The sequence below is a fragment of the Hipposideros armiger genome, unplaced genomic scaffold (genome assembly GCF_001890085.2).
Source record: "Hipposideros armiger isolate ML-2016 unplaced genomic scaffold, ASM189008v1 scaffold_180, whole genome shotgun sequence".
Classification (NCBI taxonomy): Eukaryota; Metazoa; Chordata; class Mammalia; order Chiroptera; family Hipposideridae; genus Hipposideros; species Hipposideros armiger.
This window is the reverse complement of record NW_017731530.1, coordinates 2,362,941-2,379,260: the sequence shown is the minus strand read 5'-3', so window position 1 is coordinate 2,379,260 and position 16,320 is coordinate 2,362,941. Positions and strand designations below refer to the sequence as shown.

Sequence of the window (16,320 nt, the reverse complement as noted above, 5' to 3'; positions counted from 1 at the left end):
ATGAGGTCAGACAATTAAGTTCACGAACTATTCCTAGAAAAAGTGCTACATACCTCATTGCTGAATATCACTATGGTCAGCTTTGAAGTACTCCCCTTGGGAAGCTATGCACCGATGCCAGTGCCTAGTTCACCCTTCAAAGCAATTTTGCAACTCTTTTTCTGGAATGGCCATCAGAGCTGTCTTGAATGTCCCTTGATGTCCTGAATGTCATCAAAATGTCTTCCTTTCAATATTTCCTTTATCTTTGGGTAAAGAAAGAAGTCGCTGGGGCCAGATCAGGTGAGTAGGGAGGGTGTTCCAATACAGTTATTTGTTTACTGGCTAAAAACTCCCTCACCGGGGCCGGCAGAGTGGCTCAGTTGGTTAAGAGTTGGCTTAAGAGCATGAGCTCTGAGAAAGAGGGCCACCAGTTCGATTCCCACATGGGCCAGTGACACTGCACCCGAGCTGAGGTGTTGCTGAGCTGCCAACAGGTAGCAGGATGGCTCAGCTGGTGTAACAACAAGATTGCCTGTTTGATGGTGGGCTATGCCTACCTGCAACTAAGACTGAACTCGGTACCTTGAGCTGAGCTGCCGCCCGGATGGCTCAGTGAATAGAGCGTGCGCTCTTAACAACAAGGCTGCTGGTTCGACTCCCACATGGGATGGTGGCTACGCCCACCCGCAACTAAGATTGAACACAGCACTTTGAGCTTAGAGGCCACGAGCTGCCAACGGGCAGTCAGATGGTGACTGGCGCCCTCCACAACGAAGATTGAAGAACAACAACTTGGCTGGCCCCCTTCCCCAATTCCCCAACACTGTTCCCCACCCCCAATTCCCCAATAAAATTTTTAAAAAACAAAAAAACAAAACCAAAAAAAACTCCCTCACCAACAGTGCCGCGTGAGCTGGTGCATTGTTGTGATGCAAGAGCCATGAATTGTTGGTGAAAAGCTTAGGTCATCTAAATTTTTCACGCAGCCATTTCAGCACTTCCAGATAGTAAACTTGGTTAATTGTTTGTCCGGTTGGTACAAATTCATGATGAATAATCCCTCTCATATCAAAAAAGGTTACAACTTCATTGCAACAGTTCATGAACTTAATTGTCAGACCTTGTATATCAAGGAAGACTGCAAGAACATCTTGAGTGTCTGTCTAGTTGGTTTATTTCACCATATGATATAATCCTGGATAGCTGTAAATGACTAAAAAAAAATTTAATCCAGTAATACGTTTTCCAGCACAGAAGAGTTTTGCCTTTCACTTTCCAAATATTATATCAAGGTGGAAACTGTCAATATTTTGTACAAATCCACAGCAATTCCTACTTAGCTTTGTGAGTTAGAAGTTTAGATGAAGTTTGGGTTCCCCTAACACTAGCCTGCTGCCTCTGTGTGAGAATACATACTGAGAACACAGGTGTGTGTGTGTGCCCTTTGGGCTAGGCATTGACTTGAGTAGCAGTTAATCCAAACAGAAGGGACTGACACTGGCACATGCATGGCTGGCAGGGGAGATCAGCTGAGGCTGCCCGTGGGCGTGGTCAGAGAACACACTGTGCGGAGGACCTGAGCCTGGGGAGCTTACCGTTGTTCCGTTCATCAATGGGTGACCGAAGGCTACCTCCATTTAAAATGCACATGGACACGTGGTTCCAGGACATGTCATCCAAGTGTCTAAGGTTGTTGTTAATCTGCAACGGTAGCATGAATTTACATTAGTTGTTCTGGGCCTTCATCCTTAGGATCAATTCCAGGAATTTGGTTAGCTCTCCTGAGGAAATAAAGCTACTTCTCCCGCGCTCCTGTGCTCCCAGAGATTTCTCAAGCATAATTAGAACTAGTTTTATGCTCTGGAAGCAAAAACAAGATATTGTGACCAGTCCCATGTCAGACTCTGGAAAGCAAGTAGGTCTGAGTCCCCTCTCCTAAGACCCCTGGACTGTCAGGCTGGAGGGGCTCAGTGAAACCGGCGCTTGTGATGTCAGGAGGGCGCCTCCGAGCAGACGCCTGCACCACCACTCCTCCACGGCCGGCCTTCCAGGGCAGGCGCCACACTCACTCCTGAAGGCAGGACTGAAAGCCTTCCAACTACAGGCCTCAGGCCAAGAACCCTGGCCTCCATGTCTAGGTCTCCAGCCAGCTCCCAAGCTGGCAATTTTAAAGGCACAGAGACAGCCTGAAACTGGGGAGAATCCATTTCATTCTTTTCTTTTACAAAGTATATGTTTAATTATGAGAAATAAAATGTATACATTCTCAATGGAAAAAAAATTACAGTGCAAAACCAAATGTTTTTACAGTTACCTAGTCTCTTAACAGAGAGGTAAGTACTGCTTCTAGCCTGAGGTGTTTCTTTAGAGACCTTTCTTTAAACATCTACATACTGGCTTCTCTTTAGCTACTTCTCTTGCAGCCTTGGTCGTGCCTTGGAAAGTGTGAATGCTGTTATTTACTTGGCAGGCGTTTATTGAGTGTGGCTGTGTCCCAGGCACTGTGCAGAGCACAGACGGCCCCCTGGGTGTGAACTGAGTCACCAGCCTGCCCACAGACAGGTAGACAAAGGGTACTTTTCATGGGCGATCTTGCTCAGCTGCAAGACTTACTATTATCATTATAAATTCAATTTGTCACTCTCTGCTGGTGAGGGAGGTTCCAGTCACACGAGGCCTACTTCTCTGGCGCCAAGAGGACACAGTGAAACACAGTGGTCAAGTTAGGTCCACGCGGATGTGTTTTATCTACTATGTCTATGTCTTCAGAGTAGTAGAGCTTGTGTATTCAGATCATCTCAAGGGAAAACAATATCCAAAATTCAGATATCCCAAAATGAACACCTTAAAATAAATGCTTCAGGTCTTGCAAGTCAATAAGCTGGTCTAGGCATGTACCTTCCCAAGATGCTCAGTATGAATCCATGCCAAGCTTTTGTCTGGGCACTAATTTTGTTTTTTGTTTTTTTTAAATGCTCAATTGTTTAACTATCAGGTTGTCCCTCCTGGCATCTTTCCTCCCTCCCTAGGCCTAGGCCCTGCATCCCTGTGGACCACTCACCATAGCATCACAAATCAGGTTGCCCATGTTGCATTCTTTGAAGCGGCATGACTGAGTGGTGCCATCCAGATAGACAATTGTTTTCCCCAATTCCTGGGAAGAATAATTATCTAATTTTTCTCGCCATTTGTTAATGTCTGCTTTTATAACTGGATCTAGAAGAAATAATAATAATAATAATAATAAAATAAAACAATCAACCTGAATTTAAAGCAGATCTCACATTGGCCTAGATTTTGAAGAAGGAATCAAACGTCATTTAGTCTTCCTGTGGTGAGTATATGTTTCTTTACTATATTTATGTATGTTTTGGTTTTGACTGTGAAATTTCCTTGGGGACCTCTATTCTGTTTCCTGGTAATAAGACCCGGAATGGATCTTAATTTAAAGACATGCTGAGTATCTGAACATCAACTCATCACATTGGCAGAGGTACCTGTTCGCCCACCTAGGATAGCATTAGTGGTGGTGGTGGGCGATGAAAGGCCAAGGGCAAGGACAAAGGGGCCTTCTGAGGTTCTGCTGTCTGTCTGGTCCCAGCCCCTCCCTCTGGCTATTGACAGGTCTGTGTTGTGACCCTGGGCTCTTCAGAGCCCTGTGGCACGTCACTGCCCATCCTTCCCTGATCTGATCCTGGTGAAGCAGTCAACGGCAGGTGAGAGCGAAGCATGGCAGTGTGTTTATGTATACTACATGAAAATGGATGACATAAAATGGATTTTTACTCTGAGGCCCAGAGAAAAACGGAAGAAAGACAGCCCCTCATTTGATAAATGAAACTGAAGCCCATAAGACCAGATAACTTGCCCCAGGCACACTGCTGCTGGCGGTGGGAACAGGGGTATTTTGAACCCCTTTGCTTCATTAATCAGCTTTCCTCTGAACATGAGCTGAGAGTGGCTTTCCCACATCAGGGGAAAGCTTGAAAAGGCACAAGAAGCAATGATATAGTGTCTGATGCTGAGAAGACTTGAAGAAGCAAATGGGGATTTTTGACATTTGGATGTGTTTTAAATCTTATCCATGGAAAGGATAAACTCAAGGGAGAAGCTCAATTCTTCAAAAGTATTATAGATTTGTCTTGAAACATTAACAACAACAACAATAACGAAAAACAAAACAAAACAAAAAAAAGAAAGAAAAACCTCCCAGCCATCTAATTTTTGGATTAGTGGAACATTGCCCTGAATTTCTCATACCTTCAGGAATGCTGCTGTTGAGAAAAATGGGATTTCCATGTGAAGTGATGACATTGCCTTTTTCATCAAACTCGACCTTCAAATAGCCTAGGTATTTGCCATACGCATAGGCCTGGACCACAGGAACCTTCCGTCCATCATCGGAAGTGACTATGAATGGGTACTTCCCAGCGGGCACCTCTTTGGAAGGTGGGTTGCCTAAAACGAAAGAGCCAGAGCTGATCAAGTCAGCCCTTGTCCATGGCTGGCTGCAGGCCAGCAGGCCACTGGCCAGATGACAGTGAATTCTGAATTGATGACTAGCCAGCTGCTGCTCTACACAGCTGGTCTTTAAGAGCCCCGCTTGGGCACCTGCCCCCATTTCCGAACGCCCTTTTGGCACATGAATCCTTCCATTCTCAACTCAGCAGGCATTTGCTAAGCTCTTCCTGAGCCCAGGGCACTGTGCCTGGTGCTGTGGGGGACACAAAGATGCAACATGACTAAGATCATCCTACTTGTGCCCTGACCCTGGCTGCGTTCTCATTAGCCAGGTGGGTGGGTGGCCACTTCACGTCACTGTACTTCAGCTTCCTCACCTGCAAAATGGGTGAAATAACAATTCCTACCTCACAGGGCTGCTGAGGATTAAATGTTTAAACTCCCTAGCATAGTGCCTGGCACACGGTAGATATTCAATAAGTGTCTATTTCTTCCTCTTATGAGGTGATGGCAACCTTTAGAAACCCTAGACACACACTCCAGAGCTTAGAATCTTTGATGGAAGATGAGCAGAAATGACAAAAGGCTGTCCTTAGGTTTTGCTGCTAACTTCTGTGTCCCCTCAGGCGCCTTTTGGAAGAGCCACATTTACCCTGGCAGCCAACCAGCATGCACCTACCTATCCCAGCCAGACCTAACACCAGCCTGCTTCTGCTGACTTCTGTCTCAAAGGAGAACCCTGTGGAAAGCTGAGAAGGCCACCCCACCACTGCCCCCTGGACACGTGCCTGCACGAGGGTGGGTAGCGTGGCCACAGAGAGCATGGCCTATGGCCGCTAACTACCTGGCCCGTTTCGGTTCTGTAATTGCTCCCCTCCTGCAAGCACGCTGCAGTTCATATCTTACCTCCACAGAGACAATTGACCTAGCTTAGGCTGTTTTGAATCAGAGACTATAGAACAGATATCCTTGACCTGCTACTCTTTCTGTCACCTCCCTCACCAGAGCCATGAACAGTGGTTCATATCACATGTTTTCAGAGGGCCCAGGGAACTTCAGCATGTGTCGGTTACTTCATGGACCAGTTATAAGAAGTCAACCAAAGAGCCAGGCCTGGGCCTATATCTCATTTATTCCTCCAAACATCCCATGAGGTGGGTCCTATTATCTTCTCTGCTTCACAGGCTAGAGACTGATTGTCATGAGCAACGTGCCCAAGATCACACAGCTGGTATGTGAAGGAGAGCAGATTGGAAAGCAGGGCTGTGGGGCACTAGAGCTTATGTTCTCGCCACGACCCAACACAGCCTACGAAGTGCTATTCTTACAAAGCCTGCAAGAGCTGGTTGCCGAAAGCCACTTAGCAAGTCAGATTCCAGCCGAGGGGCAGCACTTTGTGTAAACACCACACTGTTTCTGGGCTTCTCTTTACACCTAAGACAAGCTGCAGTGAATGTTATGAGAAACCCCTGCTCAGCTCCTGTGCCAAGAGCAGCCCCCTTCCAGCTCAATAGCCATGGAGCAGAAGTGCTGCAAATACCAGCACTTTGTCAGCAGGAAGTAGCTGTTGCCCACCTTAATTTCCCATTCTCTTGCTCCTTCTGGGAGGGGGGAAACGGAGGAGGGGGGAGACAAAAGTCTTGGTACTTTAGTTTTACAAAAGCACCTGACTTGAGATGCAGTGTAGGCCTTGTCCCATCTCCATTTATAGTGTACAGCCTCACAACAACACACAGATGTTGGCTATGGCAGTCGTAGATGATCTGATGCATTGTAGAGTAGCAGGGAAGTTTAACATTCTCATCACCTTCATTCCGTTCTGTGCTGGTCCTCCTCTGGGCAAGCCTGGAGCCTGGTGTTTACTTCAGGGGACCAGGAGGTGTGGCAGGCCCTTCCAGCCTTCTCAGCTGGGGAGGGTTACAGAAGGTGGTTCTCTGAGCCCTAAGCAGCCCGGGGAGGTGCAGTTTCCAAAACACCCACTAGGTGGCGCAAAATACCTGTCCAAGAGGAAGTAGCACTAAATCAGTTTCAGAAAGGAAGTCTGACAGTTTCCTGGAAACCCAAGAGAAGGGCAAGCCTGACTTTTTTTTAACCTGTATTTTTCTGCCTTCCATGGACATATCTGGATTTAAACAGAATGTAAAAGTTAGGAATCTGACGATTGGTCAAATTCCTCATGAGATCAGCATGCACTCTACAAATAGGAGCTACAGTTCCTAGCTCTCATCCTCCAGTTCTGAAAGGCCTTGATGTTCCTTTTGTTAGAACACAAGACAAGTCATCTGCATCTAAAGTGAACTTAATTAGGAACATGGAGGACACTTCCCACGTGGCTGAGGCAATAGCTAGTTTGGTTAATCTCTGTCTCTTCCTCAGCTAAACCCTCTCTGCGTCTCCTCAACTTGGCAACTCCAGAAAACTACTGGCAGAGAAAACAATCTGGGGCTTGACATTTTCCACACCATTCTATTCTGCCAAAGATACTCATTCCCAAAACATTCTCTCCACATGGAGCCACACATCTGTCTCTAGAAACCCAACTTGTCATCTTGGCAGGAGAGAAATTATTCACTCTCTTCCAGCCATCTAGCAATAGTCTGGGAAACAAATCTGGAAAAGCTGTGGAGTTGTGGGCTGAAATTTAGAGTTGGTAAATGGAGTATTTCTTAGCGTAGTGTGGATACCTGAAGGAACTTAACAGGGAGGGCCCTGCCCTGGGACCCCTGGGCACAGCAGCCCCTGATGAATGTGCTGGTTCCAAGTGCAGACCTGGGCAAATGCTCTCCCGGTGACCAGAAGCGGTGGAGAGGGTGGATCATATGGTGGCAGAGGTGCTAAGGAGCAGGACTTGGACATGGTTTTCAACTGGCTGAATGAATTGTAGAATGTTTTAAGGTCGATCATGCTACGATTTTAATGTATATGGAAAGTGGTTTAAGAACTTCCAAACTTCCTATAAAGAACTAGATAAAAGTATTGGTAATTAGCATATTTCACTGCTAATATCACTGCTTCTGAGGGACTTGTGCCTCTCTTTTAAATTACTTGGAAGTGCTCTTTTCCACCAGACACTGCTTTCATCTGTCTACTTCTCTACATCTCCTTAGGCAAGCCATAGTCTTTGTAACCATTAGCTTGTGCCTGGATTACTGTGACACCCTCCTAACTGGTCTCTGTACATCTCTTCTTCCCCGCTTTCTCATCTAGTCCCCACATAGCAGCATGAGTGACCTTTCTAAAATATAAATATGATCATGTGCTCCCTGGTTTCTTATTAGCCTTAGGCAAAACACTATAATTTTGACATAAGTACCATAAACTATCACACCTACATGATATGGCCCATTCTTACCTTGCCAGCTTCCTCTAGTCCCTCCTACCTGCACTTCACCAAACTTAGCTCCTCCCATTTTAGACCACACCCACCTCCATATCATTGCAATATGGAGTAAGACCTGGAGCCAGAGGCCTACATGTGAACTGCATCATTTTACTTCAGTTTATTCATCTTCAAAATGGAGAATACCTGTCTTACAGGGTTGTTGGGAAGATGAAAGGAGTTAATGCAACAAGTGAAGCCTGACTCAGGTAAATGCTCAACAAAGATTAGAGATAACTATGCATCAAGTTAACTCCTGGATGTCTTTCTGATCTTAGCCCAAATGTCAGTTCCTCAGGAGAACACTCTCTGATGAACCCACAGACTTGGTTAGGTCCTCCTACATACACTCGCACAGTATCTTATACATCTCCCTTAATAGCGTGCTTTGTGATTTTATATTGTAGGAACTCAGAACGAGGCACCTCAAGATGTGGTATGTGGATTATCTTGAGTTAAAGGCAACCGAGACCCTTTGGGCTCAAGAGAAACTTCTGGTTCCCCGTCCCCACCCCCACCCCCACTACCTAGAAGAGTTTGAATTAGGGGCCTTGCCCATAATAAGAGATTATCAGAAACAACCTTTATTAACCTATCTAGAGAGCAGGGCAAACTTCTAATTATTGAACACCTGCTCTTATTGTCCTGAGAATGACCTTGCTCCCCCAAGACACCTGACCTCACCCCTAGCTCAGAATGTCATAGCTACCTCATTTCATTTCCCCTTTCTGTCTCTGAACCTCTCGTGTATACGGGGTCCCTGACTCTCTCAGTATATGGGCTTCCCATGGGAACGTATGTTAATTAAATTTGGTTTTCTCATTAACCTGTCTCATGTACATTCAATTATTTTAATTATGAGACCAGCTGAAAGAAACTTGAAGGGGAGAGGAAAGCTTAGTCCTCCCCCACAATATAATGTGATTGATTTATTTACATACTTTAAAAAATCTGAACAGGATCAGTGTGGAGGAGAGACTATTCCATGACGTGACTGCTGCTGGACCCACCAGCTAGATCCAAGCCGGAGCAGAGATTGCTTCCTGAAAACCCCCTCAGAGACTGTCTGATTCACCCCTCCCCCACACCCCAGGCATGCTGCTTCCTGAAACAGGCTGTTCCCCTTCCCCAGGCAAGTATGCAAGGCACCCACTGTTTCCTTATGTGGGGCAGGTCATGCCCCAGTACACTGAACCATCATGTCCTGTCCTATTTAACCCCTTAGCACAGAGGATATCTATGTTGTCTTGCCACAGCCATAAGTTCCCTTAATAAAATCTTGGTATAATGATGGATTTGTCAACTTCTTTCTTGGTCTCTCAGCCCCAGGACATTTTATGTAACAGTCAGTATCCCTTTCAAGAAAATAAGTTCCATGAGTACAAGAGCTGCTGTGTCTTTGGAGTTCCTGTAGCACATAGTAGGTGCTCAATAAATGTTTGTTGACTGACTAAGCTTAAGTAGTTTAGCCAACACTTTTCCATAGACCAGACAAGGTTTTTATGCTTTCCCCATGGTGGAATCCATTTGTAGAGGAGAGCACTGCCTGTGTGCCCACCCCTACTCCCTTCAATTCAATTTCCTCAACTAATAAGCTTGGTGGGACTCCTAAATTGGAACCAGAGCTGGGAGTCCAGAGAATGTTTTTGGTGCTGGCTCTCTTTCAGTCTAGTTTCATGACCTTGGGAGAGCCATTGAGCTCCTAGGGCCTAAATTTATAAAACGAGAGATTTGATTAATGGTTTAACCAAAAGTGGTTTAACATTTTTTATTGTTGTTGTTCAGCACACAGGAAATTTTATGGCAATGCGAGCCATGAAACAGGCTGCTCAGGTCGTGGAGGGTGAGGTGGCTGTGGAGCCAGAGTCCAGCTTTAGGCTCCCTGCCACAGATGCTCTTCAGGCACAGTATGGGGACCGCTCGCTGACTGAGATGTCCTGTGCACCCAGCCAGTCAGGCCAGCTGCCATGTCCCCTGCCTCTGGTATAGAAGTAACTAAGTGTTCAGGGCTCTCCTCATCTTCACAGAGCAGTCAAGAGGTGATTGGCAACCAGAAGGGTGAGTCATGGTCTCCCCAGCCATGTCTGTACTCAACCATGATGACCCACTGTCATGTCCCCTTCAGGGAACTCAAGGGGCCATGTAATATTCTCCATATCAGCACTGTATCCCTCTGTTCTGCACGTACTTTGATTTACAGCTTAAATTCTTGTTCTTGGACATTCAATGACAACTGGGAGGTCTAAAAGAGATTATGCATCTTTGAGTAGTACCCAGGGCAGGTGGACTAGATGATGCTGGCCTGAGATCTAATCCAAGCTGACTGCTGTACCCAGTCCTGACTGGTTGGGACAAATGAGGGATCGCTGCAGGGTAGGAATGGGATATCACTCACCCAGCAAACATTTATAGAGCTCCAAAGAGTGCCCAGTATTTTGGATCTCTGCTGCCCTGAGAGGCCAGGACTAAGGTCTTTGCTTCATCTCCATGGGGCCAGGAGAGACTGCTTAATAGAAATAGAGCTAGGAAGAAGTGATACCCTCAGCTGTGCGTCACCCTCTTCTCTTCTATAGGACCCAGCCATCCCCATGGCTTAGGATCCTTCTGGATACCAGATTTCCCATTCACTGCTCACATTATAGAATGGCGTTTTATATAACAAATGAAAAAACAAAAACCAAAGTCATAACAACACAGCTATCTCCTGGTTCTATCACTATGTCCTTTTAAAATGCTGAGTCCAAAGGAATGGGATTAAGAGAGACTGATTTTTATCTTAACATGCCCTTGTTGTTCCATTTACTCCTGGTGCTCTTTTCAGAAGTAATATCTAATTTCTTGAGATTAAAAAGGAGGTACACATGACCATAAATTCATGTAAACCTGACATGTTTTTTAGGGAAAACCAGCATTTAGCTGGAGAAGGCATTCCCAGGGTGGTCTTGCCCAGTGGGAAATGCTGGGTGTTTGTATTCAGGGAGGAGCCTAAATGGCTGATTCCCACAGATCATTCCTTCTAGTCACGCTGGTGAGCAATGGAGCATGCAGTACACTATATAAATAAGTTTATTAATGAGAACCTGAAGATTATCTGGCACGGAAGACCAAAGCTCTGCTTCCAATCCTGACAGACTATTTAGAAATTCCCTCATATATGAGCACGAATTTCACAACCGTATGTGTTTCCAGACCTGGGGGAAATTTATAAACTGAGGACAAGAGAGCTGAGTGAGACACCACCAGGCTGCTTGGATTATAGCATTGCATTCCTGGTTTCTTATCTTTTAAATGTAACAAGATATATTTGGTCACTTGTTTATTTAGCTCAGATTCTCAAATTCAGTATATATCTCTTTTTTAAAATTTAACACAAATATTTATGATGGTTCAAGTTGTTAAAGTAACCAGATTAGCCCCAAGATGTATGCCGTTTCTCCCGCTAAGCCCCACGTCAGCAAACCAAAACTTAACTATTATGTTTCTGTGCCTAGTTCTCCCAGACAAGGAAGGACAAGGTCAACCAATCAGCACCTGCCTGCTCAGCACGCGTTACCTGACCCAACTCAAGACTTCCCTTTGCTCCATAGAAGGTAAGTGATTCTGTTTTAACCAATCAGCAAACGCCCAGTGTGACTTCCTTGTTCCTGCTCATTTTGGTCTATAAAACGCTTTGGCCTTGTACAGCACCTCTGAGGGAGCTCTTTTTGGTCTGCTTAGGAAGGATGCTGCCAGATTTATGAATTGCTGAATAAAAGCCTACTAGATCAGTAAATTGTGGAAAATTTTCTTTTAATAAAGTCTGAGATTAATGGTTAAATATATAGGGTTTAGAGAGGTTTAAAAATGTTTTTTTTTTAATAAAAGTAAAACTAGCATAGCAGAAGATTTGGCAAATGGAAAAGAAAAAAAAATTATTTGCAGTCCCACCACCCTACGACAATGACCAATATAATTTCAGTGCTTTAAAAAAAAAATATATATATATACACACACACACACACACACACACACACACACACACACACTCACACACGTATGGATAGCAATAATGAGGGGGAAATGGGTGGCAGAATCTATCTTAGGGAGAAACCATTTTCTGTTCAGTAAAACACCTGGGAGAGGACAAGCGTTCTGGTGTCCCTGTTCCTTTCCTCTTCCCTGAGGTGAGGCGAGGCAGACCTATCTGGGAAGATAGGCTCCCCGACATGGATCAGATTGGGGTGGTGATGGTGGGGATGCAGGCCAAGAGCACTTAATTATTTGCATAAAAATAGTGGCGGAAATTTTGAGTTTTGGGTAGCCTTGGATACAGGAGTAAAGAAAAGAACAGAAGGTGGGAAATGGGTGGGGACTGGGAGGAGTGGGCTGAGGAAGAAAAGTCACCCAGCTCGACCTGCCCTGTGGTGGCATTGACTTTGAAGACAAGGGTTCATTCCAGGTTATAGGCTGTGCTGTGTGGTGACTGGCAAGCTTGGAGGAAAACTGCCTTGTGTTGATGGAGTTTGGGAGATGAAAAACAAGAGTCAGTTTTTCATATTTGGGTCTGTGCTGTGTAGCTAGAAAAGAATGGTTTGAAACAGGCGAGACCAGAGGTGACTGAGATTTCAACAGAAGTAAAAATTAAAATCAAGGGGACAAGGACAAATATAGGATCCCCAGTGTTTCCTAAGTTTTGGGTGATGAAGAGCCTTTTTATTTATTAAAGGGAGGAGCGGTCCCATAAGTTATTTTGAGGATTTGAGATTCTCATGTGATTAAAGTCTGGATAATAAGTTTTTATACAGGGGTAAAAAAATTTTTTTGTATTGTCTTCTTTTTCATTGAATTTTATATGTGTTTTCCCATGTTGTAGAATATCAGAACTGACATTTTTGTCTTGGACCTACTGGGCTCCAGGGCCTAGTTATGTTCATATATCATCTGATTTAATCCCTACAATATCACTGTAGCCAAGTTTAAAAATAAAAAGCTGAAGCCAAGAATCGTCCAGTATGTCCAAGGTCAGACAGCCAGTAGTGACCAATGCCAGGAGGAAACAGGATCGGTCAGAGTCCAAAGCTCTTTCTGCAACGCCATGGTGGATAGGAGGGTAGGAGAAATAAGGTCCTCCTCAGACCACTAGGCCACAGAATTAAGGCAACATGAACTTCAGTCCTTGGAAGAGATTTGTACATTATGGTAGGAATGGGCTTAAGATTTCACAATTAATTGGCCATCAGCTTTCCTTATAATTCAACCCCACCAAATGACCTTGATTGTGTTTTATAATTGTTCCTATTAGATTTTGGGGTTTTCTAGTATCATTTTATCTTGGAAAGCAGTTTCATGAGACATAGCTAAAGCTGATCAGTATTATGTGGCTGCAAAAACCACTAACCAGAAGGCTCTGGGCTTTGCTTCATGAAGGAAGCTGGTACTGAGGCTGGGTTACGGCTAGAAGTTTGCTGAAAAGTCCCAAGTGAGTGACCAACCACTGGAACAAATAAGTCCCTGTGTCACCACGGACATCATCTTTGCAAGTAAGGGCTACACCTCTGCCCTTCGGCTGATTGTCCCAGCTCACTTAATAGACCACAGACATCAGCAGTCCTTATTGATGCTTAAAGAAATGGTTCTTTGTTGGCGAGTGTTTCCTTGTCCTGTGGATGTGATAAATAATAGGATCATTTTCTTGTTCTGAGAGGCAAGATTATCTAAACTGCAAGAGTGAAAGTTAATGGAACGATGAACAATGATTGCAAACAAACAACAAAGTTTCTCCCTCTCTTATTCTACCGAAGCAGGGAGGGGTCCACCCCTTTGCACCTACACCTGGCCACTGCCTGCAGTGTGAAGAACAAGTGTTAGATTTTTCGGGTCTGTCTTATGTATATTTGCATTGTGAACTGCATTTGTCTTGAGCACAAAAATTCTGTGCTCATTAAAATCACTTATGTTCGCTACATAAAAGAAAGGTTTGAATGGAATAATCAACAATTGTGTGCCTAACTCCAGAAGCAATGAAAATTAGGTATTTAATAAAAAGGCTGATGAAATAAAGAAATCTTACTTTTAAAGGAGCTGCTTCTTTTAACAGTTGTTCAACAGTCCTGGGCACCTGCCTTTGATGTGCCAGCCACAGACACAGTCAAGAGTCTGTAATGGACACTTGCAGGCTAACAAATGAAGCCTGCTGGACTGGGAGGACAAGAGGAGTTCATGGGACTGCGGTGTCAGTAAGGCTGAAAGCAGCCAGCTCTCAAAGGCGAGGGGAGAGAAAGCTCTAAGGCTAGGAGGCTGTGATGAGGGAGGTCGACAATGGGTGTTTGGAAATGGAGCAATTCTGGATGACAACACAATCGACTCTCAGCCTGTGGCCCCAGAAGGGAAGGTGGCTGAAAAGGAGTGCCGGTGACAGTCACAAGGAACAAGGAGCTCTGAACCTTGGGTATTGGATCAGCCGTTCACATGGACACTCAGCCCAGATGAAGGCAGGAGCTGGAGTGGAGAGGAAGACAGGAAGTTCGGTGCTAAATTCTCAGTGATGTTGGGGAGTGGCTTGGAGGCCATTAGATGACAAAGACAGGGAGGGAGACAGGGAAATAGCCAGGAGGTATGAGTCTCAAAGAAATTAGAGGTAAAATTAAATTCACTGCAGTAACCTCAGGAAGTAATGAAGTGTTCTGCCAAAAAATGTTTTATTTCCCCAAATTTTGGGAAGTAGGCAATCTGGCTCTTTGCTTGGATGACTTTCTAGGGAACAGGAAGTTAGAATGGACTTACTACTTCTAACCCTGCTTTTCTGCAGATATAGAACTTGATGTCTACACTCACCCAAGGCCACACTAGTGAGATTGGCTTGCATAACCCAAAAATCAGTTAAAATAGTGGAGGTAAACAGAAAGGCAGCATCTCAGGATTCTGTCTGTCTAACCTTCAAGGGCTGCACATAGAACAGAGTCCCTATAGTACCTGCTACAGCTTTCCACCTGCACTCATCAAAGGCAGCAACATGGATTTAATTCCTTTAGAGAAGATATTTGCACACTAGCTCTCATCCTGGCAGCTTTAACATTTTATAAGCCTGTCAGGGAAAGCCCTCTCCTTTTCATTCGGACATGACAGGTGTTACTAGGATTATCTGCACGTGCATGGTGGTTGTGATCTGGAAAGAACCTGGAATGATGTTCAACATTTGGAGAAGAGCCGTTCATGTATTGTTTTGGTTATGCTTCATTTAAAGCTGAGGTTTTAAAAAAAATTTTTTTAAAATATTTTATTTACTTACTTTAAAAATTAAACGTATTGGGGTGACTTGGTTAGTAACATTACATGAGTTTCAAGTGTACAGTTCTATAATACATCATCTGTATATTGCACTGTGTGCTCACCACCTAGAGTCAGTTCTCCTTCCGTTATCATATATTTGACCCCCTTTACCCTCTTCAACCTCCCCCTTAGCCTCAAGCAGAGTTTTTAAATATATGGTCTAACTACAATACACTGGAACTAATTTAATAGGTGGTAAACCAGCATTTAAAAACTAAATAACAAAACAAAACAAAATACCAGGTGCAATCCAGATGCTTTGTGAAATTTTCTTTCAGATGTGTATGTATGTGTGGCGGGTCATTGCGTATACTGAAATGATTCTCAGCAAGACTTACAATTACAAGGGATGTATTATTTTTAACTCTATTTTTATTAACTAATAATATTTAACTTTAACTTTATGCTAATTCAATTCAGACAATTCAGTGGATTTATCTTTTTTAAGGCTAGAAAAATTCATCTAAACAAGCAAATAGGCCTTATGTCCTATCGTGTCCTGGAATTACCTTCTTACCTTTCTTAAACTCATTCCTTAAAATAATGAGCATCAAAATTGAATGTTTTCTTGAGAACAAGTTTAATCTTGGTAAGCAATCATGAAATGTGAAATAAATGTCTAACTCTAAAGGCAGTTTTTTCAGAGACTGCTAATTGTCTACTTCAAGGTTTATGGATAAACAAATTATAATTTTTACCCACACATCTTTCTTTCATCCAGTCATTTATCATTAACTAAATTCATCTACTTAGCAAAAGGCACATATTATTTTGCAAGACTTCATTGGCTGGAATAAAGTGACAGGAACAAAAGGACAGACTGCAGAGTTAATGGGAAGCCAGGCACAGTCGCTGACCCTGTTCAGACCCATCAGAACACACTACTTGGTGACCACACACCAAGGCGGTAGATGACCAGTTGGTGCTGTAAGAGGGCACAGATTAAGATGGTGTAAAGACAAATCCTGAGGGACGTGGGAATGACTTCCGCATCTGCATGGAGGAATTTGAGTCCTTGACTGTTCATGCACTATTTTGGTCATGCCTCATTTAAAGCTGAGTTTTTCAAAATATGGGCTAGCTACAAGATGAGGACATTAATTTAATGGGTGGCAACTGGCACTTAAAAAAAATGAAACAGTAAAACAGAAACTATCAGGGTACATTCCAGATGCTTTGTGAAAGTTTTC

At 44.0% G+C, this 16,320-nt stretch overlaps 1 protein-coding gene across 1 annotated transcript in view; it reads right to left on the bottom strand.

Annotated features, from left to right (window-relative positions):
• Positions 1-16,320, bottom strand: part of NT5E (5'-nucleotidase ecto) — a 53,483-nt gene that overhangs the window by 6,660 nt on the left and 30,503 nt on the right. Inside the window, exons 4-6 of the mRNA XM_019652519.1 lie at positions 4,243-4,440; positions 3,044-3,198; positions 1,578-1,683 (exon numbers count right to left, since the gene is read on the bottom strand). Coding sequence (XP_019508064.1) covers positions 1,578-1,683; positions 3,044-3,198; positions 4,243-4,440 — 459 coding nt within the window. The remainder of the gene's footprint in view (positions 1-1,577; positions 1,684-3,043; positions 3,199-4,242; positions 4,441-16,320) is intronic.